At 38.6% G+C, this 27,910-nt stretch overlaps 1 protein-coding gene across 1 annotated transcript in view; it reads right to left on the bottom strand.

Annotated features, from left to right (window-relative positions):
- Positions 1-25,753, bottom strand: part of LOC131218874 (serine carboxypeptidase-like 1) — a 33,260-nt gene extending 7,507 nt beyond the window's left edge. The window contains exons 1-9 of the mRNA XM_058213741.1: positions 25,574-25,753; positions 25,324-25,469; positions 16,445-16,521; positions 16,023-16,145; positions 15,346-15,448; positions 13,574-13,611; positions 6,651-6,752; positions 5,515-5,595; positions 3,976-4,131 (exon numbers count right to left, since the gene is read on the bottom strand). Coding sequence (XP_058069724.1) covers positions 3,976-4,131; positions 5,515-5,595; positions 6,651-6,752; positions 13,574-13,611; positions 15,346-15,448; positions 16,023-16,145; positions 16,445-16,521; positions 25,324-25,469; positions 25,574-25,701 — 954 coding nt within the window. The 5' untranslated portion in view covers positions 25,702-25,753. The remainder of the gene's footprint in view (positions 1-3,975; positions 4,132-5,514; positions 5,596-6,650; positions 6,753-13,573; positions 13,612-15,345; positions 15,449-16,022; positions 16,146-16,444; positions 16,522-25,323; positions 25,470-25,573) is intronic.
- Between the last annotated feature and the right edge of the window lie 2,157 nt (positions 25,754-27,910).

Genomic DNA, 27,910 nt, shown 5'->3' with positions numbered 1-27,910 from the left:
AATGACTTTACCTGTAAGGTTGTTGATATCAGATTGGTGTGAACAAAGATATTTAATGGGATAGAGCATATCCTGACGGATGTTAGACACGTCCTCAATCTAAGGAAGAATATAATATCTTAGGTTGTTCTCAAGGCACTTAGGCACAAGTTCATTAGATTTGATAATGTTTTAAAGGTTTCAAAGGGGGCACTCATTATTATGAAAGCATAGCGGAACGTTAACCTTTATAAGCTAATTGGGAATATCATATTGAGTAGAGTTATGACGTCAATAGAGGAATCCACATCTGCACATTTATGGCATATGCGCCTTATCCACATGAGCGAGCGAAGTATGAAGGTACTTTATGATTGTTGTTTGATTCATGTATTTAAAAGTGTTGATTTTAATGTATGTGAGCATTGTAAATATCGTAAACAATCACGAGAGTCTTTTAAGTTTGAAAAAGATGTAAGGGTGTGCTTGATTATGTGCATTCAGATGTATGTGGGTCATCGCCCGTGGTTTCTGAGGGAGGATAGTCATTCTTTATCACATTTATTTATGATTTCTCTAAAAAAGTATGAATTTATTTTCTAAAAAATAAATTCGATATTTTTGCCACTTTCAATATGTTGAATGCGATGGTAAAAAAATAGTCACAACAAAAGTTGAAAGTGACGAGAATAGATAATGGTAGATAATTCCCTTCAAAGAAATTTAATCAATTTTGTAAAGATGAAGGGATCATGAAGTACAATACAATACGACATACTTCAAAGCAGAATGGTTTGATAGAACGAATGAATCAGACTCTTTTAGAGAGAGCCCGAAGCATTTTGAGCAATGCTACATTAGGTAAGGAGGTATGGATTGAGGTCATCAATATGGTTTGTTATTTAGTAAATCGGTCCCCATCTATGCTCATAGATTCTGAAATTTCAGAAGAAGTGTAGAGTGATCTTGATGTAAATTAATTACTTGGGGCTAATTGTGATACTTACTCTCATGTACTATTAGTTTAGAGACATAAGATAGACCAAAGGACAGAAAATTGTACCTTTGTGGGCTATGTTAATGGTGTGAAAGGATACATATTGTATGACTTGATCACACGGAAGATACAATTAGCCGTGACATCAGGTTTGATAAGGATTATTTATTCTATAAGGATGAACATAAGAAAAATGAAAAGTTGGCAGTAATTGATATTGAAATCAACAAGGGTGAGACACTGGTAGAAGTTGAATCGCAAGAAGAGGTAAAAGAGCAGCTGGAGCAGCCGCTTGTGAGGTGAAATCCACCAAGAGATTTCACAGTACTGACTATATACAAATTTGACTTAAATGTTGTATTTACTCTCATTATGGATGATGAGGATCTATCTACTTTCCACGAAGTATTGGATGAGAGAGATGCTGAGAAGTGGATGGTGACAATGTAGGACAAGATTAATTCTTTATACAAGAATGATACGTTGGAGCTGATGGAGCTTCTTGGTGGGTGTAAAGTGATCGTATGTAAGTAGATTTATTGAAAGAAATAGGATAGATATAAGGCTAGACTGATAACGAAGGGTTATGCATAGGAGGGTATTGACTTTAGTGAGAGTTTCACACCTGTAGTTAAGCATGTATCTATTAGATTTATATTTGGTGTTAATTACCCAATACAATTTGGAACTAGAATAAATTAATGTAAAAATAATTTTCTGACATGGGGAATTAAAAGAGAAAATTTACATGAAGCAACTAAAGGGGTTTGAGATACATGGAGTAGAGAATAAGATTTGCATGTTGAGGAGGTCGTTGTATGTCCTAAAACAGTCCCCTAGCCAGTGGTATAAAAGATTTTATTCTTTTATAGCGAGTTAGTGGTTTACCATAAGTGAATATGATCATTATGTTTACTTCAAGGCACTAAGTGATAGAGAATTCACTATATTGATATTATATGTTGATGACATGCTTATTGCCAGCCATAACATGTCTAAGATTAATATATTGAAGACTAGTTTAACATGAACACTCGAGATGAAATATCTGTGGGTTGCAAAGAGGATTCTTGGCATTGATATACACAAGAATATGGAGAGAAGTAGCTTACAGTTGTCTCAGATAGAATACCTTGATAAAGTATTAGACAAGTTTGGGATGGACAAGGCTAAACCGGTAAATACATCCCTTGCTGCTCACTTTTGGCTTTCTTCAGAGCAATGTCCTACTACAAATGAAGAAAAGAAATTTCTGTCTCGTGTACCTTACTTGAGTACGATTGACAGTTTGATGTATGACATGGTCTCTATGAGATAGGATATTTTACATGCAGTCGATGTTGTTAGTAGATACATTTCAAAACTTGGCAAGCAACATTGGGAAGTAATGAAATGACTACTTCAATGTCTATGAGGTATATTGGATTACATCTTGACATTTGAAAATTTAGAAGGAAAACTTATAGGCGATATGGATTTTGATTATGTAGGAAATATAGGCAATAGAAGGTCAACTTTTAGGTACTTGTTTGTACTAATAGGTTGAGTGATCAGTTAGATTTTGAAGTTTCAGTCTGTAGTTACTCTTTCCACAACTGAAACTAAATATATGGTAGTGATTGAGGCATTCAAAGAAGGTGTTTGCTTGAGAGTAATGATGAACGAGCTTAGGCTTCAAAAGGAAGTCATGACGGTTAATTGTGCTATAAAAAGCACAATTAATTAGCAAAGAATTCAGTATATCATTCTCATACTAAGCATATTGATGTTCATCATCATTTTATCCGATATGTGCATGAGGAAAGCAGTGTTATTCTTGAGAAGGATTATGTTTAACTTTTCTAGGCGTAAAAAAGGTTTGATGAAGACGAAGTGTGCACGAGAAGCAGCAACAATGTTATTAATATGATGAAGACAATTGGAGATGGAGCTTGGTGCCGTGGTTCGTAATGAATGAAGCCATGGTGATTGTTGTTTGAACGGCTTTAATCTGTGAAAAAAATACGGGATTTTGATCAATCAAACAGGTTGCTCGATCGATCAATTAAGAGAACCCCAGATTAAACAAGTTGATCTGTAGACAATTTTAAACATTTTCAATTGATCGACCTTTGGAAGTTCGACTGATAAATATAATTTAAAATTTTTTTGTTAACTCTTTGGACACTTTCAAGCATGTTTGATTGATCGAACATGAGGGCTCGATCGATCAAAGGTTGCTCAATTGATGTCGATCGATCGATGCTTAAAATGGTGGTACATGCAGTTTTACATAATTGCACGATTTGTTTCATATTCCAGATGTAATACTATATATATGAGTGTAATATGGGATTAGGGTAGGAAAAGGAGAGCAAAAATCATTTCTAGGGTTTTAAAGAAAGGAAACTAGGATTTTCGCATATGCAAGTTCATCTAACCACTTATACTTTCGTTTTCATAGTGAATTGCTCATCAATTTGTAACGTGGGTTTTTTTCCACAAAAGTTTTTCCACATAAAATCATGTATTCTTTGATTTGCTTTGTTTGTGTTTATCTTTCGTTTGTGTGATTCAACTCATATTATGCTTTTGCAGCACCAACACTTGATAGTAAAAGCTCTTAGAATGGAATATTCAAACCTTTTGATCATTTAACTCATTTTTTTTCTAACATGATCATACTCTCCCTAGCCTTTGTGTAATAAAAAGGTTGAAATAATTCCAATCGGAAAGTTCTACTGGTACCCCAGTTTCATGGTGAGTCCCATCATATCAACGGTTTGGATCATTGAAATGGACATCGTATCCAACTTCTAAACTTCCAACTTTCGTAAAGTGTGAATGTATTGTTTTCGATACATGACCACCCCCACTAGTCGACCACCCCCACTAGTTCTTACCTTATTTTTATTTTTCCGGGGACACACATGCACATGCACTTCTTGCAAAAAATCACAGTATCATATATAAACATTGAAAGAAATATTCACTAGATGGAGGCGTACAAGTGTTCTTACCCTGCAATCAGAAGATTGAAAGGGCGCTTGGAAGTAGTGGGACACCCTTGAATCTTCCTCCAAAGAACTCCTCCGCTTCTCCATTACTTTGGGCTTTGGGGAAGCAAAAAAACACAGGGGCTCCAATATGTGGACTGTATTTAGTCCAATCGTGCACTGCATTTTCAATAGAATCATGCAAAAGTGAAAAGGTGAAAACAGGCCTATACAAAGCGGAATGCTGTTTCCATAAACAACCCACACGTTCCCACGTGGAACACGTGTGTACAATCCAGGACGTTCACAGGTTGTGATAATATCCCATTCTAAAAAATCAGGTCAGGCCGCTCATCAGGTTAGAAATGCACCAGAATCGTCTATCTTGTTTTCATTCCATCCATTGGATGAAAGGAAGCGGATTGCGCTTGGCGTACTGAATAAACTCTTTGAGGTATACCATGATTTATGTATTTTATCCAGTCCGTCCATCCATTTTCCCAGATAATTTTATGGGTTGAGCCCAAAAATGAAGCATATACAATGTTCAAATGGACCACACCACAGGAAACAGTGGAATTGAACTTCTACCGTTGAAAATTTCTTGGGGACACAGAAGTTTTGGATCAAGCTTATATTTGTTCTTTCCGTTTATCCATGTCTGTATGATCTTAGGAACAGGTTGGATGACAAATAAACATCACTGTGGGGCCTAGCAAGGTTTCGATGGTGGAAATCATTATCCCCACTGTCTCTTGTGGTATGATCCACTTAATCTTTGAATATGCTTCAATTTTGTGCTCAACGCCTTAAATTAGATGGAAAAATGGATGGATGGCGTGAATAGACTACATACATTCAAGGTGGGCCCAACTGAGTTTACTCAGTACGGTAAGAACGGATGGATGGTGTGAATAGACTACGTACATTCAAGGTGGGCCCAACTGAGTTTACTCAGTACGGTAAGAGCGTACTGAGTAACTCAGCTCGCAATCCGATTTCTGATGAAAACGCTTATGTTCACCGTACATAAAAATATCAGACAGAGAAAGAAACCCAGATGGGCCACTCAAATGGTCCACTGTAAAATTGCACCCAAATCCTCTAAGTCCAATCATTATGGCCTCACTGAGTTTTGGATCGGGCTGTTTTTTGTATATTCCCTTCATCGTTGTGAATCACACCTGATGAACGGATTTGAGGAAAGATATACACAATGGTGGCCTAACACACAAACTTGTGGTCATGTGTGGTCCACCCGAGTAGTGGTTCTGGATGATTTGTGCTCCCAACGCGCACATTGAGGAACGGCCTGATGGACTGAGTCGATTTTATTTATACAGCATGGTGGGCCCCAAAGAGCTTGAGCGGGCAACAAGTGTTGTAGAGGTTTCTTGACACACGAGTGGTCCACCTGGAATGGGCCAACTGATTTTAGAATAAGGAATATTCTTAACTATTGTGATCACTCTATAGATGGCCCAGATCTCAAATACGTGTGCCATGTCGTGTGGGAGAGGTTATGATGTACGCATGAAGTTTGATGTCTGAACCGTGGCCCACCTCGTTTACTGCTTGAAGATCTTCTGCACACTGCGGATTGGTTGGGTTTGTATAGTCACCTTTGCAACTCTTCTTGGTTGCCTGAAACAAAAGGCACGAATCCATAATCAGTAAATGGGGCTTACTATAACGTGTGTATGACTTCTAATGTACCTAACAGTGCCCTAATATAAAATTAGGATGGCCCAAAAATACAATGATCGAATTAACATATGGACCGCATAATAGAAAATGGACCACCACCTAAAAAACCCTTGAAATTCATGTGGTAGCCTGCTTAATGGTTGAATAGGCATGATTTTTGGGGCATTCCATTTTCATTATAACGCAATCATGTTAGACACATGGGTAGGGGTGCACACCAACCGTGCTAGCTCGGTTAGCTTGCTCGACTCGACTTAAAAAAGTTCAACTCAACTTGGTTCGAAGTTGAGTTTGAGCCGAGTCGAGCTGATTTTTTTAACTTGAAAAAAATTTCGAACCAAGTTCGAGCTTGCCTGAGCTCAACTCGACTCAGATTGAACACAACTCAAATCGAACTCAAATTGAACTAGTTCGGTGTCTCGGTTACTTTGATATTGATGTTGCTCACCAAGTTTTTGATGGAATGATCCAATGAAGTGTGGCTGTTGGCAAGGAATGTATGTATATGAAACAAATATCCTTTTTTTTTTCTTGATTTTTATGTTGCTTAGAAGGTGTTTGATGAAATACTTGTAAAACCAATATTGTTGTTTTACATACAGCGAGATTTTGAAGGTACAGTCCATATATTTGTGAAAATGCTGCACATGCCAAATCAGCTTAATCTTGACTCGAATTCGGCTCGAACTGGCCCGAGCTGCTGACTGAACCAAGCCGAGCTGGCCAGTCACGCTCGAGGAACGAGTTGAGCCAAGTTCAAGCTAGGGTCAGCTAGTGGCCAAGCCGAGTCCAGCTGAGGCCAGCTCGATTCGGTGTACATGGATTCCATATACGCACCATGGTGGCCTCACCCCAAACTAGTTGCATGCACAATGCCCACATCATACAAACTAAAAACCTGATAAGTGTCTTTGTGGGGATGAACATGTGATTCCAAAACAGGTAAGTGCAATGTGCAATTATGTCCTGGTGCATATGGGGCATGCAATCACCTCGTAGAGTTCGTCAGATATGATCCCCACGCCATGTAGAAACGGTACTCTTGAGCTTCCGTCGTATTTGGGATCTGTTCCTGGGTTCCCAAGTAAATAACCCTGCAACCATTTCCAAAGGTAGAAATTGTGGTTATCATATGCATGTGGTTAAGATCTGTGGAATTCGATGAACCTCGTTTGTTTTGGGAGGTACTGGTGAGCATGGTGATGAATGTTATTACGACGGATGGCCATGATGGTGGTGATGATGCTGGACATGTAAAGCATGATGCATTCATTGAGATAAAATTGTATACGTAATTCAGTTTGAACTACCCAACTTACGGGTCTTAATTTGAATATATCATGAATAAATAAATAAATAAGACACTTATTTTATCCGTGGAAATGTTACATAAGGTCATCACCTACCATAATTGGGTAGTAATCCAATCAAAGTGGGGTAAGTGGCTCCTAAAAAGGATTTACAAACATTTTCTTCTGATTTTTTCTTAAGAGTTTCATATGGTATCATTTCTCATTTTATAGCTTACTTCTCCTTTTCTTTTCCTTTTTTCTTTTCTTTTTTTTTTTTTTTGAAAGAAATATGGAGCACATCATTTATAATTTGGTTGAAGAAATATTGCATAAAATTTAATCTTCGAGGTGGGCGCTACAGAAAAAGACAAGCCTCACTTTATCAACTGAGAAATTAATTGGATGACTAAAATGGAAATTATTCTTATTACAGAATGTCAACTATCAAGCATCTGGAAATGTTCAACCAATCTGATTATGGGATTGTGGTTTATATGGGTTCATTTGGTGGTTAAACTCATGAAATTTTATGATATTTGTTGCAACCCAACAAATTCTCTTTTTCTCAAGGAAAAAGGAAAAAAAAAAATAATAATAATTATTATTAATAGTAAAAGAATCAAAACAGGATAGACAACTTAAGGCTGGCCCTAGGCTGATGTAGAGCGGGTCGCGGACAGTTTCATGGCCAAGATGGATCAAAAAAGGCCCGGTCGATGACATCAGTGATCCGGACCGTTAGAACTTAAAACGTACTTATCTCACAAACCGAAATCATCTATCGGATGTATCATAGATGATTTTGGGGTAGGACAAGGTACTTTAGCCTCCCAACCTAGTCTGCCAAGTTGCACACACCGAATTTGCAAAATACCATCAAATTGACGGCCAAATTCCTCTTTTAATTTCGTTTTTATTATTTATAGTATGTTTTAGTTTGATTGTAACTCTTCATCCGTTGGGCTTTAGGGGTTGCGCACAACATGAAAAGTGCTTAGAATAGTTAGGAGAACATCATGGTTTGGCCAAATAGGACACTTACTATTTTTGGCCAAAAACAATGCGCATTAGTAGGAATCACGATCCTAGTTTAATATATATATATATAAAATAAGTCACGAATTCTAAGAGTGTTAGTTGTATTTTAAATCCGAAACTTCTTCCATGGCTTAGTATCCCTATTCAAAAGGGGTGTAAATTGGTTTATTCATATATCAATCAATTTGCGAATTTTCATGAATACTATTTCTATTTCTTGCTTTTTCTCTGATGGATTCGAGAAGTCTTAGTGAGGAGTCCAGAAAAGCTCTGTGGATTCAAAGTAGTTATCTTTGAGGAAGAGGGTGTTCATCCCTACATCACATGCACACAAGAAAAGAAAAACATGGGCCAATCTATCATATTCCCCTTTAACTATACATAGTAAAAATTCACTAACTAACCCTAGACCTACTCGGTCCAGAAAAAGCCTCCCCTCTATTATAAAATGAGGGAGGTCTGGAGCTGAAAAAAATATTTGACCCCCTTGGAAGGTGTTGCCTAGGCGAGTAAGACCATCAACTACCTTGCTAGCTTCCCTCCAAACATAGTTTACAGTAATCTGAGCACCTCTCCTAAGGTAGCAACCTTGGACCACCAATACCACATCCTCCAATTTTCTAGATACCCTTTGTTTAGGAGGTCAACCATAGTTTTGGAGTCACTCTTTATCCCTATCTTGTCAAATCCCAGCTGATGCAAATCGCGATCACTCCGAGTACTAGAGCCCGGGCCTCCACTCTAGTGTTTGATCCCTCCTCAAAGCCCCTTGAAAAAGCGAAAATGAAATGGCAGAGCTTCTTTTTCAATTCAACTAATGACATTTCTTTCTACCTTTGCTCTAACACAAAATAAAAAATAAAAAAATGGCAGAGCTTCTCTCCATTTCTATTATACATGGGGCAAGAATATGACGTGGGGAAGGATGTGAGGTTAAGTACCGTCTTTCTCAAGGGGATAACTATTCCGAATCCACAGAACTTCTCTGGACTCCTCACAGAGACTCCTTGAATCCACGAGGAAAATAACAAGAAAAATAGAAAATAAATTCTATAAAATTTGAAATTGATTGATGAATAATAATAATGTGTCCCCTTACACAATTAATAAAGAAAAAATAAACCAAAATTTGTAATTACCAAAAATAGCAAAATTCTAACTCTAATAAAACTCTTTTAAAGCCTAATTTCTAAAAATAAAAATTTCAAATAAACTTTTTCTAGAAAAGTCCTAGCATAATTACAAGTTATTTCTAAAAAGGAAGAAAATCTAAAACTCTAAAAATAGGAAAATAATAAAAATTTTGAAATTACTAAAAACAGTATTTTTCTAAAAAATTCATTTTTGAACTGAAAGCACGCATTTTCTGACAAAACGGATAGTTGTGGGTCAGTTCACCTCGGATGGCCCATTTCAGTAAAGATTGATAAGTTTCGCGCCCCATAACGATACTCAGATCAAAAGTTACAATCAATTTACGGTCCAGCTTCTTTTGGCCCAACTATGCTAGGAACATATCTGTGACACGTTTTACATCAGACCCCTCCACTTAAAAAAAAATAATAATAACAACTTGTCATCGAGTTACTTAAGAGACTTGGCTCATGATTCTGAGATAGCTTCTGACGCCGATGTTTATTAGTCATTTTCTTGTACTTGCCATTAGACTCTTGAGCTGACACAATACATGTACATATACTTTCCTTGACTTGACTAATATCGATTAGTTTCTTCACTCTGCCCTTAAGATCTCATATTCTTTCTAATAATGTGGCAATTAGGCAGACTTGCCCCTGAGACGAGATTAATGTGATCTTGTATATCTCGTATGAGAGACAATTTATTAGGGAGTTCATCGAGCACAACCACCCTGAACTCCTACTATACTAGTTCCAAATCCTTTGGGATATTCACAGGTTCTACATATATTTTCTTTTCAACTAATGGATATATATCTCTCGTTTCTTCAGATTATTTAATAAAGGCCCGTTCAGTTATGAGATATTGTCCCTCCACTTTAGGAGTCTTGAGTTGGTTCTCCATTCCCATAGGGGTCATATGTTTGCCACTGATGAATCCTGTGACCTATCGCAATTTCGTTTCGATGAGGTCGTTTCTTACAGACAAATAACAGGATTTTTCTACATAACATTTTACTGATCGGCTATCCTGGTAATAATTTTGGTTTTGTTTGAATAATACCTGATCGTAATATCGAGAGAGGAATTGTGTGCACAATAACTACTTCATCGGCCACCATGTGCGAATTGGCGCTTTCATCTGTTTCGTACACTCGAATTGAAGTTGTTCTCATCAAGTTGAAGCTCCGCCCTTCAATTTGCAGGCCACAAACTTAACCTTCTTTCCTTCAAGGATTTCCATATATTCAAAGACTCGCTCAACTTTAGAAAGTCAATTAAGGAAATCTTCGACGTGAAGTTGGTTATTGAAGTTAGGAAGATTGATCATCATCATGAATTCTCGATCCATTCGATCACTGCCTCATTCAGGATGTTGTGGAATCATGTCGTTGGATCTCACCTTCTTAAGAGTAATCTTATGGTTCATTGTTGGCACCATCTTGTGATCAAGGCGATTATGAGTGCCAGCAATTGTTGGTGGCGGATCACCGCTAAGAACACATTTGCCCTATGGATTCTGTCATGCGATCGATGGAAGCCTACAGCCCTTGCATGGCTTGCTGATTCTCTCGTTGTGATACTTTGAAAGCTGTTAAAATATGATTTAATGGAGCACCGTGCATAAAATTTTTGCCTGACTCGTCGTTAGAAGTCATCGATCCAAGGAAAAGCCCCACTCTAATACCAAATTAACGCGGGGAAGGACATGAGGTCAAGCATCGTCTTCCTCAAAGGAATAACTGTTCCAAATCCACGGAACTTCTTTAAACTCCTCATAGACTCCTCGAATTCACGAGGAAAAGAACAATAAAAATAGAAAATAAATTCTATAAAATTAGAAATTGATTGATGAATAATAATAATGTGTCCCCTTACACCATTAATAAAGAAAAAATAAACTAAAATTCGTAATTAACAAAAATAGCAAAATTCTAACTTTAATAAAAATCATAATTCTGGTAAAACTCTTCTAAAGTCTAATTTCTAAAAATAAAAATTCCAAATAAACTTTTGCTAGAAGAATCCTAGCATCATTACAAGTTATTTTTAAAAAAGAAGAAAAACTAAAATTCTAAAAATAGGAAAATATTAAAATATTTAGAATTACTAAAAATAGTATTTTTTTCCTAAAAGTTCATTTTTGAGCTGAAAGCACGCATTTTTTGACGAAACGGATAGATGCGACCCACTTTGTAGATCGTTTCACTTCGGATGGCCCGTTTCAGTAAAGATTGATAGGTTGTGCCCCGTAACGATACTCAGATCAAAAGTTATGGTCCACCTTCTTTTGGCCCAACCATGCTACGAACATATCTATGACACGTTCTACATCAGAATGTCAGTTGCATCCATAGCATGCACTGGAGTGCTACAAATCATATGCTTTATTAGAGTGGCCCTCTCAACTTGAGAAAAGCACACACCCTTCCAACCTTCAGCCATATGAATTACTTTATCGAACAGATGTTGGAACCTGGATTTTCTTGCTCTTCCTTTGATGATAGGGAAGCCAAAATAGATAAAAGTGATGTTAGACTTAGGAAGTCCCAGCTCCAGTTCAATTGCTCTACTTCGACCCAAAGATAACTTCTCAGAACATAAGAACAAACTTTTATAGAAGTTTATTTTCTGCCTAAAACCTATGTGGAAAGACAAAAAAAAATAGCTAACAATTCTTAACGCAGGGAGGAACATGATGAGGTTTATCACCATCTTCCTCAGAGAATTATACATTCAGTGGTGGAAATCCCATTTTATGGAAGACTAAGAAATAGTTGGTTGTTGTCTGCTCATATGCGAAGGCTAAATATCATTGTATAGGTTATGCTGGTGCCAGGTACTTTGGCTTTGGTCCCTTTTCCAATGATAACTTTAGTTTTCTTTTCTACAACAATTGAGATGTGATCCACATTACCTTGAATCCTATCTTCTATAAACTAACTAAGCACATCTAAGTCGAAGGTTGCTCTGTATCTTCTCAACTTCATCACATTCTATTCAAGTTGGGCAAGCATGATTTTTATACTTCAGCTTGAGGGGAAGTGTTAGAATATTTGGAGTGGGCCCATATTTGTGTTATGTTAGGCTCATGGCTCATAGGGTCATTAGTGTAGGGATTTTTGTTGTATTTGATGTCATTAATCAACTTTTATGTTTCCTTTTTTGTTTGAGATTCTTTCCAGTTTTCTTTTTTGTTTGGGATTCTTCCCAAGGCTATATATATAGGTGTAAATGAGATTAGAAACTATTCCTTTGGGTTTTAAATTCGTCTAAGGGGCTCAAAGGGTGTAGCAAGGGTTAGATTCGAGGTTGTTTGAATTGGATAAGCTCTTTCTCTTTGTATTTTTTTATTTTATAGTGTTCATCTGTTGCTTTGTGCTGTCGTTTTTTTTTTTTTCCCTGTAAGGGTATTTTCTACGTTAAAATCGTTGTGTTATCTTAGTGTTTGGTTTATTCAATTGGATTACTCTCCTAGATTCATCTTTGTGTGCTTCCGCAATCCCCCAACAATTTTGTTGTCACTTTATTTTTTCTGTAAATAAGGAAGTGTGTAGAGAGACACCGCACCTCATTATATTCCTCAAATAACACTGCTAAACCATCTTTTATCATCCGGAGATAATGGGTGTACTGACTCTTGGTGTGCACTAGGCTATTAAAGTCCGTCATTTATTGAAAACAAAACTTTGAATCAAGAATTGCATATTGAAGTTTCACCGAAATTCTGGGTCTGATGACTAAAGAAAGTAAATCATTGCAGAGTCCCACCCATTGGACACTCCAGATAGATGACTAGTTTGTGACATGGCTAATAGATGCAAGTTGCATGCCAGTTTTTTAAACATACATGCATGTTTTGAATTGAGAATAGGGGTGTTTGGATGTGTTGAGTAACTCATTTTACTTAAAACATGGATGTGCATGCATGTCTAACCTGGCTTTGGATGCAACATGCACTTAAAATAGAGTCGTCCATTGTGACATTGCTGCCCGAAAATATTAGGCATTATGCTGTTCAAGAGAGAGGCTGGAATCCAGTTATCAAAGACAGCCTTGTATTAAATAAATGGTCTGTATTCCAACAGATGCAGCCTAACATTATATGGCTCGATTTTAAAGAGAGGGAGAGAATGTCCACGTTTTAAGACCCGCTAACTATGGACCTAATCTTGTGCATGTGTGCCATGTTGGAACATCTACCATAGTATCACCTCTTCAATGTATTCTCCTGTGCAGAATCCCAAGAGGTGTCAACCAAATGCAAAAAAAAAAAAAAAAAAAGCAACATCCAACTAGGCCGTTGTTGATGCACCCAAACCCAATATATGGACATCGACATGAACATCCATATTGTCTCAAGGAGTTGTCCAAACAATCCCAAGAGGTGTTTAACAAACATTGTTCGTTGTAGAAAAGCAGACATGTGGTCCCAGAAAAGCATACCTTGAGATTGAGGATTGGCTCCTGCCCAGCTTCAATAGCTGCAACACCATACAAATTTGAAAATCACAAAGATAATGACACCATTACGGGGATTTTATCAAACTATAGATTTGGGACATAAAAGGCAAGAAATAGAATCATTCATAATGCAGTTTCTGTTTCTAACCAGCCCCAAATGAAATCCACTCCTCCCATTAGGTGCCAAATCGTATCTTCATTATACAGGCCAAACACAATAGCCAGATAAAACCTCATATGGGCCACACCAATTTGAAGATGCAAAATTGCACCTCAACCTCTAAGTTCACATGTTGGGCCCACCTGACACCTAGTTCAGGCTGATTTTGTATCATTCCTTCATCCTGGTGAGTCATATCTGATGAACGGGCTTGATGAAAGATAAACATCATGGTGGTCCCAAAAACAAACCTATGATTCACGTTCCATCCCCATTGTTCCCTATGTCGTGTCCCAATTGAGTAATCGATCTGTCTGATTTATGGCTAAAGGGTCTAGCATCTAGAATCACACCTGATGGACGGAGTGGATTTCACATATACAACATTGTGGTGCTAGATCTAAAGAGTCATCGGTAGATAGAAGAGATGCATGGCTGCATGGAAAGCACACTGGAGTTCGGTTTCCCCCACTTAATATCTCAGCAGATATGCCCCCACATGCACCCAGATACTTAGATATCTCCAATGATCTGAACGATCCATCTCATCGGTGCTGTCATAATTAAGCCATAGTCCAGTAGTCACGCTGCAGTGATCATCCTAACCTTTACTTTATGCAGTCGAACGACGCCATTAAAAAAGCTTCATTCTAATGGTCTAACTTCGTCTACATGCAGTAATGGTTAGAAGCATCAGACGTTTTGCAAGAAGATATGCAAGGACCTTAACCTTCCAATGCTCCAAACCATTTATATAATGTTTCCCACATTATATGGTTGATAGGCAATAACTAAAAACTCACTGTTGGATTAACCCTTTGATGATTTGGCCATTTTGCTTTTTTTTTTTTTTTGGGTTAGCTTGTTAATACACACCAATGTCAGTACACACACTCTATGTTAGCCACCCCCGCTAGGGATCGATACCAAGACCTCGAGTGTTGAAACGAGGTATCTCCACTCAGTCTGCCAGTTGAGTTATGGATCGATACCATTTTGCTTTCATTATGCACGGTCACTGTAGCCTTTGTTCAAGCAAAGGATTCAAATATTCAGTCTAAAAGTTATTTTAGAGCATCCCAAACCAATTAACGGTTTGGGTCATTGGAAAAATTCAAATCCAACGGCTAGAGTCCCGTATATCTTTTTTGCAATGCTTCCAGATATTCTAGTAAACCTTGACATTATATGGTGCTTGGGCCAAAAGGTTTCTATAGTAAGTGGGGCCTATGGTTCAGTTGTCCAAAACAACTTTTTTTATATATATAAGGATATATCAAAACAACTTGTCTGATGGGCTACATTGCAGAAGTCCCATGTAATGAAGGCCCTAGCTATAGAATATTGGGCCTTTTCTTAATTGAATGGAGACCGTTGCTATATTTCTTTATTAACCATTTCTTCATTGACTACCGATAGAGCATTCACGATTGGGCCTATAGTATACAGTATGAATGGTTTGGATGACCCGAAACCAGAATCAAGCTGTTGAATCTATTGTCCCGAGTAGGAATCGCCACGATGGGGCCCATAGTATGAATGGTTTGGATGACCCATTATTTTCTTAATATAAAAAGTAATGGATGAGGATTACCATTTGATATTTCCTGAACGATGATAGGAACGGTGATGCCCGAGTAGGAATCGCCACCGACGTAGAGTGGATTTGAAAGGAATTGAGGGTGATCATTCAACCACTGTACACCAATGAAATAAAATAAACGTTGAAACTATGACCCTTGAATTTTATTTCAGGCCATGAAAGTGGGTCAGCTGAGCAGGCCCATCAGGCCTGCCTGGACCTTGACTTATATGGTTATCTAGCGAGATGGGCGAGCCCCGCCCTGGTATTTATTTCATGGGCCGCGTTTAAACCTGTGGCCGTTTCATACGAGCTCATTTATAACCCTTAAATGGTAGACATGGCTCCCATGGGAACTTGGCAACATGCACGTCAATCTGGACCTTCCAACTACCATAGACTGAAAATGGCACTGATTAGTGATTAGATGATCTTCATCATCTGACTTCTAACCATCCACTTGTTCGCAAATTGGACAGTCAGGATCACAAAATTAGTACATTTCCCAGACTATATGCACAGTTGGGCCCATGATTTAAATGCTCCTGATTGGCTTGCATATACACCATCTGTGAGGACTGAGGAGCGGTCTCAGTGGGCCAGGCTCGTCCATGTCCTGCGATGGAGTCTGCTCTTTAACTCAATCTCAACTGTTCAAACAGTGATCAGTGTCGTTAAAGATGGCCCACCTTCTTCAGAAACTCATGAACTTCCTTGGATGATCTTATATCCCCGTTCTTTCCATCTTTTGAGCCACTTGAGTAAGAAAATCCGGTCCAAACCGGCGAATCTAAGAAGATGATACTGGCAACCTGAAAATTCAACTCCACTTAACAAAATGAGCCATTTAAAGCATAGTTCTAAAACTCGCTGACATGACTCACAACTCAACTGAGTCAACTCGACTCAGTATGGTTTTGTGCATACAACTACTTTAATCATGTAATACCATTCTAAAATTATATTATTTAATTTATTAAATATCAAATCAAATAAAGACTGGCCCAAGTCAGTACACCGAGTCGACTCGTCCCAGCTCTACACCGAGTCAAGTCCGAGTTTTGATTTTCTGAACTAACTATAAAAGGTAGCTGTAGAAAGAAATCCGAACCTTTGCCCATGAATCTTGTCTAAAACCCATGGTGGGTACGCTCCCGTTGTAGACCTCATTCTCGTAATACAATGGACCTACAGTATAAAAATAAAGACATCTCAGTTTTTTAATACACGAGCTAGTGAGGCACATGTGCGAGTGATCCATCATGTTCAGATGGTGGGCCATACAAGAAGAAATGGGCTAAAAAAAGGATTAACTGGCACCATATACAGCCTGCATGTGTTGATAACATGGACAGTGGGCTAGCCTGATTTTTGGAGTGCAGCACATGGACCATAAGGACCACCTTTTGAATGTAAAGGATTGCTCACACATGTGCCCTGTTGGCATGTGCAGATCGCCTTTCATAGGTGGACTGTCCGTCGCTACGTGCATAATGACAGATGAGATGAGATGACGAAAACTTTAGTACTCCAGAAATTTTTGATGAGTGGTACACAATCACTCAAGAAATATTACACGTGTAATGCAAAAACTCAAAACAGACCGTCTAAATCGTGGACCGTAATTTATAGAGATCGTAGAACGAAATTACGATGATTTTATTTTCTACCCAAATTGGTAGATGTTTAATAGACAGTTTTATTTTATCAACGGTCAGCAATCACATATCTATTAATCATAGGTTAGAATGGCTAAATTGCGAGATGCTGATCTATCCATGGTAATTCACCCTATTTGGACAGTTTAATTTTTCATATGCCACGTGTACTATATCTGAGGGCTTGCACATCACATCAACCATCAAAGTCTGCCGAAGTAGCAAGTAACCGCACGATGGTGTGTGGAAGTTCAATCTAAACCGTCCATCAGGTGTGTACGACTATGTAGATGCCCTGACCCGTAATATACTGTCGACATGAAAGAATCTCGCCTATCGGATACCATCCAGTTCGGAAGTTCTAGATAGACGGTCGGATTATTCTATCGTGGCACAAGGACTACCAACAGGACGAGCTACCAGAGAGAACATCTTTGGCAATAATAGTTATTTGATGATTTGGTTGGATGGAATTCATTCAAATTATACTATTACTGCACGTGTGACATGCATCAAACTTAAATTAGAAGCTGGATCCTCTACAACGTTTGTAGAACAAGCTTATTCTAGGAATGCATCTGGGTCTTCTGAAATATTACAGTTTGACCTCCCAAGAACTAGGGGCCCACCTTGATGTATGTGCTGTATATCCATGCCATCCATCCATTTTTCCAGTTCATTTTAAGGCTTGAAAATGAAGTATATCCAAATCTCAGGTGGACCAGTAAAGCATTGGAAACAATGATTAGTGACCATAAATAACTTTTTATAGCTGCAAATGTTTTGGATAAAGTTGGTGTTTTATGTTTTTCCTTCATTCAGGTCTATATGACATTATCAGCGAGTTTGGATGGCAAATAAACATTACGGTTGACCTTAGGAAGATTTTAATGATAGGTAATCAATAATCACTATTTTGCTATGGTGGGGTCCACCTGATATTTGTATTTGCGTATTTTTGGGCCACGTACTAAAATGAGCTGGGAAAACGATTGGACATATTTAACAGGTCATAGAGGTGAGCCCCACCTAAAAGACCTGACCGAACATTCCCCAATGACCTGACTGACTCCACACCCGCCTATCCAACCATCACGCGGTCTACCCAAAAATTCAGTGGTTTTTGGTTGGCTGTCCGTTATTATTTTTTTAACGTGGCCCACCTGATTAATAAAGAGCCATGCATTTCCTGAGACTGATTTGTGGTTTGGCATACATGCAACGCAGTGGGCCCAGCCCAACCAGCAGTTGGAGTAACTTTTCCTAGTAGTTGGATAATTACTCAGGCAGGCTATTTTTTTTAAAAAAAAAATAAATAAATAAATTATATATATATATATATATATATATATATATATATATAGATAAGGTAGCTGAGATATCACAGACCGAATAAGGAATAGCGTGCTTCAATCTAAACCATCCAAATCGTGGGACCTACTGTAGAAAGTTCATTAGTCTAATTATGTCAGGTTTGTCAGTGTCTTTGAAACTTTTTATCCATGTACATCTAGATTTTGAACTATTAAATATTGATCTCTATGAACTAGCCAACTAATATATGAGTTCAACGCGTTGCTTGTTTATGATCATCAAAGGTGGGTCCATGATTTGAACGATTAATTTACTTACACGTGTACCATACGGACAGATTATGAGTGCATGCATATCGACCTTCATGCTACGCCGGAGTATGGAAATATGGAAAGTCTTACATATGTTTATTAAGCCACACGTGTGTGGATCCCTGCCCGTCGCCACAAATGCCTATATGTGACCCATATGAAATATCCAAGCTTTTTATTAGGTGGGCCACACCGTTCCAATCTTTTTGACAGAAATATCATCTTTGCAAAACATATGGATGGCTAGAAAAAGAAAACTCAGAAAGCGTCCATTAGTTTTGCACACCGGCCACATGAGGATGGAGCAACATGACCTTTTTTCGCCCTAAAGGACCTAAACATTGTGCCACCGGATGGAAAGGTTGGATCTCGTACTTGTTCCATATTAGCTCGTGTGGCCGCGTGTGGATGGGCATGGCACCATACATGTGCGGACTTAGCAAACCTCATCTAAACCGTATTTGAGAATTATTATTATTATTATTATTTTTCTCTCCGTTGTATGTAAGGATCGATCGAGACAACCACGTAAGTATGTAGTCGGCTGTCCCCATGTCACAATCCCAAATATTAGATTGGTTGAACGAGCCTAATGCCTGATTTTTGGACAATTGTTTGTAGAAATAGGAAAATTGAATATTTGTCAATTTTAACCGTCCAAAAAATGTCCGACAAAAATAAAATAAAATAATGTTAGTTTTTTGTTCATAATAAATCGACACTGGCTAGCATAATTTGTACGGTTTAATCTGACTTTCTGAATGAATTCATGCAGTTTCTAAGTAATTTCTAAGTACTTTTTTTTTTTTATAACTCGAACCCTTGATCAGGTGTTGAAACTCGGAAGAGTCTACCACCCGAGCAAGTTTAAGGACCCAAGTAATTTCTAAGTACGTGTTTATTGTCTATCATGCGCTGCCAGAGTATCAAAGTTTTACTATAAAAAGTTAACGGGTGTGATGACGTGGGCCCACTTGTCATGTGTTGCGTGTGGAGTTAGTAAACTTTCTCGATTGTAATAAGAATATAATATGACCACTAAAATGCGTTTTCTTCTTATGAATTATTTGATCTTGACGCATCTGTATTATAAATGACAGCCATGGACCCATGGTTCAGTGATCGAGACCGCTGAAGTATTGGGTCCCACCGTGGATGGGGGACCCTATAAATTTTATTTTGTTATATATAAATTAGTACTAATTCCTTAATTCAAAGGCCTACGAAACAAACGATTCAGATAAAATACAGCGACGGCCTTGAAAAGTGGACACTGTATGGCCCACCTATTGTGGTAAATGGACCCATTGGGACTTTATTCACGCCGAGATGCACCAGCAACCCGTTCCTCGCGTTTGTTAAAAAACATAAGATGAGATCAGAAAACCGTGCAACTATCTGCAAGTGGGATCAAAGGATGGGTATATATTGTTAGCAATTCAAACTCAATTTATTAGTAATTCAAATTAACTCTTAATAAATCAATTTATTTTATTATTATCATCATCTTCATCATCATCATTATTATTGTTTGTAATATGGCTCTCATATAAGATTTATCTTAACTAATTGGGTCAGCTACATAAATCTTGTTCTACCATTTCACTCAATTGATGATCATATTTTAAATTATAGGTTATTAAGTTGTTCCTTACCATCCGGCCCTTTTAAGCTTTTCCTAGCTTTTAATTTGAACTACCTCATGTCTTCTAATTAACTTCTTAATAATTCAAATTTCTTGTAATATGGAATTTAGAAATCATTTTGCACTATAATTTTATAAATTACATGCGTCTTCTCCTGCTTTGGCCGGTGAAATTAGAGCTAGGCACGAGACAACTCGGCTCGTCTAACTCGTTCAGATTCGACTCGATCTATATCGAGTGGTTGAGTTGATCTGTATCGAGTAGAATTCGTCCAATCTGAACTCAAACTGAGTCGAGTTCAGGTCCCCTAGTAACTCAACTCGATCCGAACCAAGTAGACTTCATCCAATCCGATCTCAAACTGAGCCGAGTTCAGATCACCTAGTAACTCAACTCGATCTGAACTAAGTAGACTTCATCCAATTCGAACTCAAACTGAGTCGAGTTCAGATCACCTAGTAACTCGACTCAATTTGAGCTAAAATCCAACTCAATACTATCTCGACTTGATCCAAAACCCGACTTGTGTGTCTTTGTGTAAACCCTACATTTGACATTTTAGATCTGAGATACCATGTAGCTAATGTAGAGGCTACAATTAGGCAGGTGCACCTAGGTTTTGAGTTGTTATTTCAACCCGTGGATATCCGTTGCACCAGACCTGATTCGGTACTTGTGATCGGATTGGACTCAGTACTTGTGGCCTGACGCGAACTCGGATCAGGTCAGTTATGCTAAACTTGGTACTGAGCCAAGTCAAGTACGGGTAAGGTCTATTTCAAAACCAAATCGAGTCAGGTCAGCCCTAACTCGGCTCAACAAAACTCGATGCCCGGCTATAGGTAAAATGCTAGCGTTGAGAGAACCAAATCTTTTATGTTATTTTTAAACTCTACACTAGTAATGTTTTCGTATGTACCTTTAATTTTGAAATGGCCATGTCACAAAACGCATAAAGCTAGCATACCAATTAAAAGTAAAATGGAAAAATTGCTTGCATTCCAAAATATATCTTGGCAGCAGTTCACATTCAACTAGTGTGTGTACTAATCTTCATGGTGGCACCTGCCACCGTATGCTCTGCTCTCGTGTTGTGCATGCTTACCAAGTTAGCATGTGTGTTGCATATAAAGGTACATGTGGAGGGGTGGTTGTGGAGCTAAGAGAAAGAGAGAGGGGGTATGAGAAGGGGAAATGATACTGTAGAGCTTGTTGGACGGTACTAAGGTGGAGCCTTAATGAGTATAAGCCATGCGCATTTAAGAGTACTTTTCAATTTTTATTTTTTTCTGAAAAGTAGTTTTCAAATACCTCATGTCATATGCTCATTCAAACTCTATCTTACCACGGTTCAACGAGCTCCTCATTAGCACCTGTCAAGAGAATGAAGTGTCGTGTACAGTTTGTTGTTTGAAATTTCCAGCCCTATGTTAGCACCTACCATGAGAACGTGAGCCATTTGTCTTGTTGCTGGAAATTACGATATGCAACGTCACAGATGACGTTAACCAACAGTGCTTCATTTTCCACTAACATGCAATTTGTGTATAACATAAACCGTGCCAAAGCTGGACCGAAGAATAAGAAAATTACGATATGCAACGTCACAGATGACGTTAAGATACAATGACCATATGATAATTTACTGTGGGCCATACCCGGCCCACAACATTGAATCAGTCACTGATCTAATGTTGATGGTGTACCACATAAAATCCCATGCACGATCAATGGAAAAGAAACAAAAATAAAATAAAACGTAAAATATAAAATATAAATAAAAGAAAAAAGAAAAAAAGAAGAAGGAAGAGTTAAGGAAGGCGTCCATCTTGCAAATTGATTTAATTAGTTACTGTGGCTCTATAATTTAGCGGTAGATAGACATTGTTTCAACACTGAGATCATGAGATTGATTTATCTTGTGCTATGAATGTGGGTGTGAGTGTGAGGCGTGGATATGCCTTAAAAAAATTAAAAATTAAAAATTTCATCTATAAATTAAGAGATTGGCAAAAAAATACAACCCTACTTAATCTTGCTCACTCTTGCTAACATATTTCTTAAAATGAAATAATTTTAGAAATAAACCCTCTCGATTACACAATTTTTTTTTGAAAAAAGTTACCTATTTCTTTTTTTCCCTACCCCCGTTGACTTAACACATGACAATTTTTACCTAACCCGAGACATTTCACTATCAATTATTAAACTTTTAATCATTTGGCGAAAATCAACTACTCACCCTGAGTTTTCAACATTCTTATGTCCAAAGTCAAAGCCGATTGCATCCTGCCATTGCCCGGACGGAAATCAGTACGGGTTATCATGATATATGGGTTTTATCCACTCCGGTCTTCAAAATTTACATATCATTTTTAGAGTATGAGCCCAAAAATGAACCACGCCACTGTCCACATAAATTTAATTTTAAAAAAAAAAAAAAAACGCCACTGGAAGTACCAGTGATAATGACGACCACCATCGACACCTTCCTAAGGCCAACCTTAATGTTTAGTTGCAATCCAACCTGTTCATAAAGTCACTTAGCCATGGATGGGAAAACAGAAAATTTAGCTTGATCTAAAACTTTTGTAGCCCCCAGGATGTTTCTAATGGTGGGTATTCAATCCCCACTACATGGTCCACTTCAGCCACAGATCTACTCTTTTTTGGACTCATACTCTAAAATGATATGAAAATTTTTATGAACGATGGGGATAAACTTCCGTTCTGCATTCATGCCACAGCCACATGTGGGGCTCCTTGAGAACTCGAACTCAAGTCATTATGGGGAGGGGATATGTCTCTACCAGCTCAACCAACGAGCAGAGACCATTGGGGTCCTTTTCAATGAGTTTGCTTTTCATATGATGGTATTCACAGAGATCATTCATATTAAATGGAAAAGAGCTCAATGAACCTATCTAAGAGATTTTATGATTTGGTTATCCACCATCTAAGGTGGGGCCGGCCAGCTATAAACGTTTTAGGTCATTGGAAAATGACTCTAGATAAACAGTCAAAAGTCCGGGCGTGTCCAAATGCAATACGTCCGGATGTATTAGATCTAACAAACCTCCTTCGAATTTAGTGTCCGTCATCTGCGTTAAAGTCCATGATTCGCCTGTTGGTGGTAGATTTTCTTTCATGCAAGATAGGATCCTTACCAAAACTTATCTAGCCTCGACTGGTGATGTTGACCGTCGACCCCACCTCGGTAGTTGTCATCAGGACATCATGAATCCAAGGAGGCTCCACCTTTAGGCCCTCCTATGATCCTGGCCGTGCATTAGAAGGTCCAACCACGATGGATGGCAACATAATATATTTTTCACTCGGTAAAGATCCTCACCGTTGAAGGAAAAACAGTCCATTTCTCAATGACAATTCATGAAAGGTGAGGATTTTTGGTCGGTCAGAAATTTCATGTGTGGCTCATCTACAGATGGGACCATCCAGATGAACGGCCTGGATAATCATGTAGAAGGATGATCCAATATTGAATGATATGAAACATTCAGACAGAACATGTTCCGCACCCATTCCTTATTTGGTCGGTAAACATGCATAATTAAGATCCAAGCCATTCATCTTTTTGGCCTTATGAATGAGCCATACCCCAAAAATCAAATCAGTCTAGTGATTCTAACCACGATTCGAGGACAATAATCATTCAATGATGAACTGTAAATATCAGGAGTGCCCGATTGGGTGGCTAGGACCACATGATTACTGTGATTTTGTGATGGTGGGGTCCACAAGATGAACGGTTTGAATCATTTGGATATTCAACAAATGAATAAAGATAGGCTGCTTGATAGCTAATTAGTTAGATACGAGTGACACATCACAGTAGAACCCACTTACAGGTGCAATTTGTGGATATAGGGGAGAGAGATTTCTATTTATAGTAACTCGCGATTCCTGGGAGTCTTAGTTATAGTTTAATTCTGAAAATTCTTGCATGGCTTAGAATTATATAGGTGTGTAAACTTACATATTCAATTATCAATTAGTTTATTAGTTTTTTAGAATTTATTTTACTTTTCTTATTCTTTTCCTCATGGATTCAAGACATCTCCGTGAGGAGTTCAGATAAGCTCCATGCATTTGGAGTAGTTATCCTTAGGAAGACGGTGACTGACCTCATTACGTTCATCCTTGCATCACAAATGAATGCAGCGCGTATTCTAGTGGTACACTAGAGTTGCATAGCCACCATTTACAGATTGCTTCATTGACTTTTAGAAATAAAAAATTAAATTAAATGTTAGATTGTTATAAACAAAGTGCAAATGATGGGTGTATTTATCAATTAAGTGGATGTAAATAGCATCTTCCAAAGCATACGGTGCTCTGAGAGAGAGAGAGAGAGAGAGAGAGAGAAGATTGCGATTCATAGGATCACATGATTAGATGGGCCCCCAGGCTCTAATGGGCAGAAAACATGGGACCCACATGCGAAGTGATAGGATATACACGAACATCGATTAGGCCCACAACTGAAATTGGTATGCCCCACTAATTTTGTAGGACATCAAACAAGTAAACCACACCTCATAAATTAATTCCAAGGAAATGATCTTTACACCCAATCAAATTGATTTGCTTCCACCCCCCTTTGATTTCGAGAATTAAAACAGTACACTTTTTACTATTTTATTTTCCCAAAATCGGAATTGGGTGTAAAAAAACCAATCAAGGTGGCTGTGAAACAGCAAATCACGGTAAAATAGGCCCCAAGTATTGGAGATCTTGGTACAGTATTTTAATGGTCAGGCACTCCTCTTAGTACCATAAGCTTACCGTACTATCCCTCTTTTCATGATTGATGTCAAATGTGTGGAGCATCCAAGCCATTCAAGTTGTCAGACCATCGCTAAAGATCACTGTCGTTAAAATCAGGCCGATCCAACCATCAGGTGGACCAAACCAGTATCATGGTTTAGATCGTCGGCCTTCCCTTGATTTCAATTTTGATGACGGCTGATCATAATGATGGGGAACTTCTTAATGACTCAGATGTCCACACGTATAACAAGTTGGCGAATAAATACATACCTATTTCAAAAGTAAGGCCACTCCATGCAGAGCAACCTGGCCCACCTGTGATCCACACCACAAGTGGGTCCTCTTTCGGGTTGTTCTCAGACTCTACAAAGTAGTAGAAGAGCTGGTCTTCGTTCGATTCCCCCACTCCCACATACCTACAGCGATAACACACTAAGTCTATGTAAGAGATCAGATCACCGATCAAAACACCCATAACCACTGTGGGAAGCTTTTTTTTTTTTTTTTTTAATTAGCTTACCCGGTTTCTAGATAGAAGGGGAGTGGGCCAGGAAAGCCTGGTAAGGAACTGATGACTGATCGGGAGATTGCAGGCCATGGATGGACAGAAATCAATACGAGTAGGCAAAAGGTGATGGGGTGCAGCATTTCTGCTGTTGTGTTCTTTGATGCCTTTGCTGGAAACGGATCATGTAGGAAATAAATGGAGATTCTCATGTATTTAAGATGAATCGTCAGTCAGGGTGGTTTGATAAGTCAACACGTGTGTATTACTAGACTGGAACGAATTTAAGACATCCGAACTGTTCATATGGTGGGGTCCACCATCTAGATGCCTCGGTCCGAAAGATTAAGCTGCTTGACTCGTGTGAGCCACGGTGTAAAAGACGAATGGACGGCTATGAAGGATCAAGCAACCACTACGGACAGGATTTCACGCACATGTGGCATGTTGGCGCTTGTGGGCGTGGAGAGTTGTGCGTGTGGGCTTGGCGAAGGTCTCTTAAGAGGAAGTGTCGTATGGCAGGAAGGAAGAGGATTGCGAAGTAACTCAAGCGTACTGAGTAAACTCTGTGGGGTCCACCGTGATTTATATATTTTATCCACTCCTTCCATACATTTTATCCCGTAATTTTAGGGTTTAATCCTAAAATGAAACACATAAAAATATCAAATGGACCACACCACGGGAAACAGTGCGAATTGAACGTATACCGTTGAAAACTTCCTGGGGGCCACAGAGGTTTTGGATCACGCTTATATTTGGGTTTTCCCTTCATCTATGTTTGCGTGATGTCATGAACAGATTAGAAGACAAATAAAAATCACTGTGGGGCCTGGAAAGGTTTCAACGGTGAAAATCATTATTCCCACATTTTCCTGTGGTATGGTTGGTTTCGTCTTTGGATATGCTTCAATTTTGGTCCCAACATCTTAAATGAGCCAGTAAAACGGATGAACGGAGTGGATAAACCACATACAGTTACGGTGGGCCAACATAGTTTACTCAGTACATGAGAGCGTACTCAGTAACTCAGTACGCAGGGAGTTCCGCGGTCAGAAGATAGGTAATGTTCGTGAGAAATCTACCCCGTCCATCTGTTTTTCCAACTCATGTCAAGGACTTTAGCTAAAAAACTAAGGCAGATCCAAAACTCAAGTGGGCCGCACGAGAGGAAAAAAGGGGCAGGGAAATTCCTACCATTGAAACCTCCCTGAGTTCGACCATGATGTTTATATGCCATCGAAACGGTTAATAACGTCTTTTCTACTCGGATGAACTGAAAAGACAAAAATATTAGCCTGATCGAAAGCTTCCGTGGCCCAATGAATGTTTCAACGGTGGAAGTTCATTCCCCATTGTTTCCTGTCGTGCGGCCCACTTCTATTTTGGATCTGCGTTAGTTTTTGGATCATGTTATAATGTAATCTGGCAAAATGGATGGACGGGTAGATTTCTCATAAACATCACGGTGGGCTTTCTGACCGCAGGATCTTTATACAACAGGCTGCTTCCACGTGGAGCCCCGCCGATCCAGATGCATGCACACGTGCTCATAAGGAGCACATGCGTGAGATCTGAGCTTTCCGTGTGGTAGGAATAAATGGTTAGATCTTCATCCTCAAAATTCAACATGTTTCACTCCTCAGGTGGGTCACGATCTAGAAAGTAAACTGACAGTTTATTTCTAGCCCTTGTTTTGTGGGTCACGCTGTGGCATATATGACATGTAAAATTTCCTGATTTTTAGGTCAAATGATCTAAACAATGAAGCCCACTTGATGGAAAGATCTGATCTCGCACATGTGCTCTATACTGGCACGTGTGACTGCATGTGGATGGAAGGCCTCCACACGAGTGCGGAATTAGTAGAACTTAGTGAGCAGAGATGTCCAGAAGCCCATGTCTGGAGGTGTCTTAGGCTGATCGTAAGCGTTAATGCTTCATGATCTAAGCAAGAATTTCTAATGCAATTGTTTTCATTGACGCATCAAAGTTTCTATAGTTAGTTGTGATGAACTCGATTCGGTTCATACCCACTCGTGAACACACGTGTGGCCTTCAATACGATGAATCCACGCCATCCATCTGTTGCCATCTTTGTAGTACTGCCCATATTAGAAAAACCACAACGATCAGGCAAGCTCCGCTATCTTATCCATTATATTCAAATGGATGGTGCAATTATTAATGTTCAATGGTCCAAGGGTTTGTATATGTGATGGGTAGAATTTCATGTGTATACTATCTACTGTCAGGCCCACCAGAAGGACGGTAAGGATTCAGTGACCGTAAAGAAACAAAGGAAAATATCAAAATCATGGGAGTATGGTCTCTGCATATGATAAAAGCCAT

Source organism: Magnolia sinica, chromosome 11 (genome assembly GCF_029962835.1).
Source record: "Magnolia sinica isolate HGM2019 chromosome 11, MsV1, whole genome shotgun sequence".
NCBI lineage: Eukaryota > Viridiplantae > Streptophyta > Magnoliopsida > Magnoliales > Magnoliaceae > Magnolia > Magnolia sinica.
This window is presented reverse-complemented; position numbering and strand designations above follow the sequence as displayed.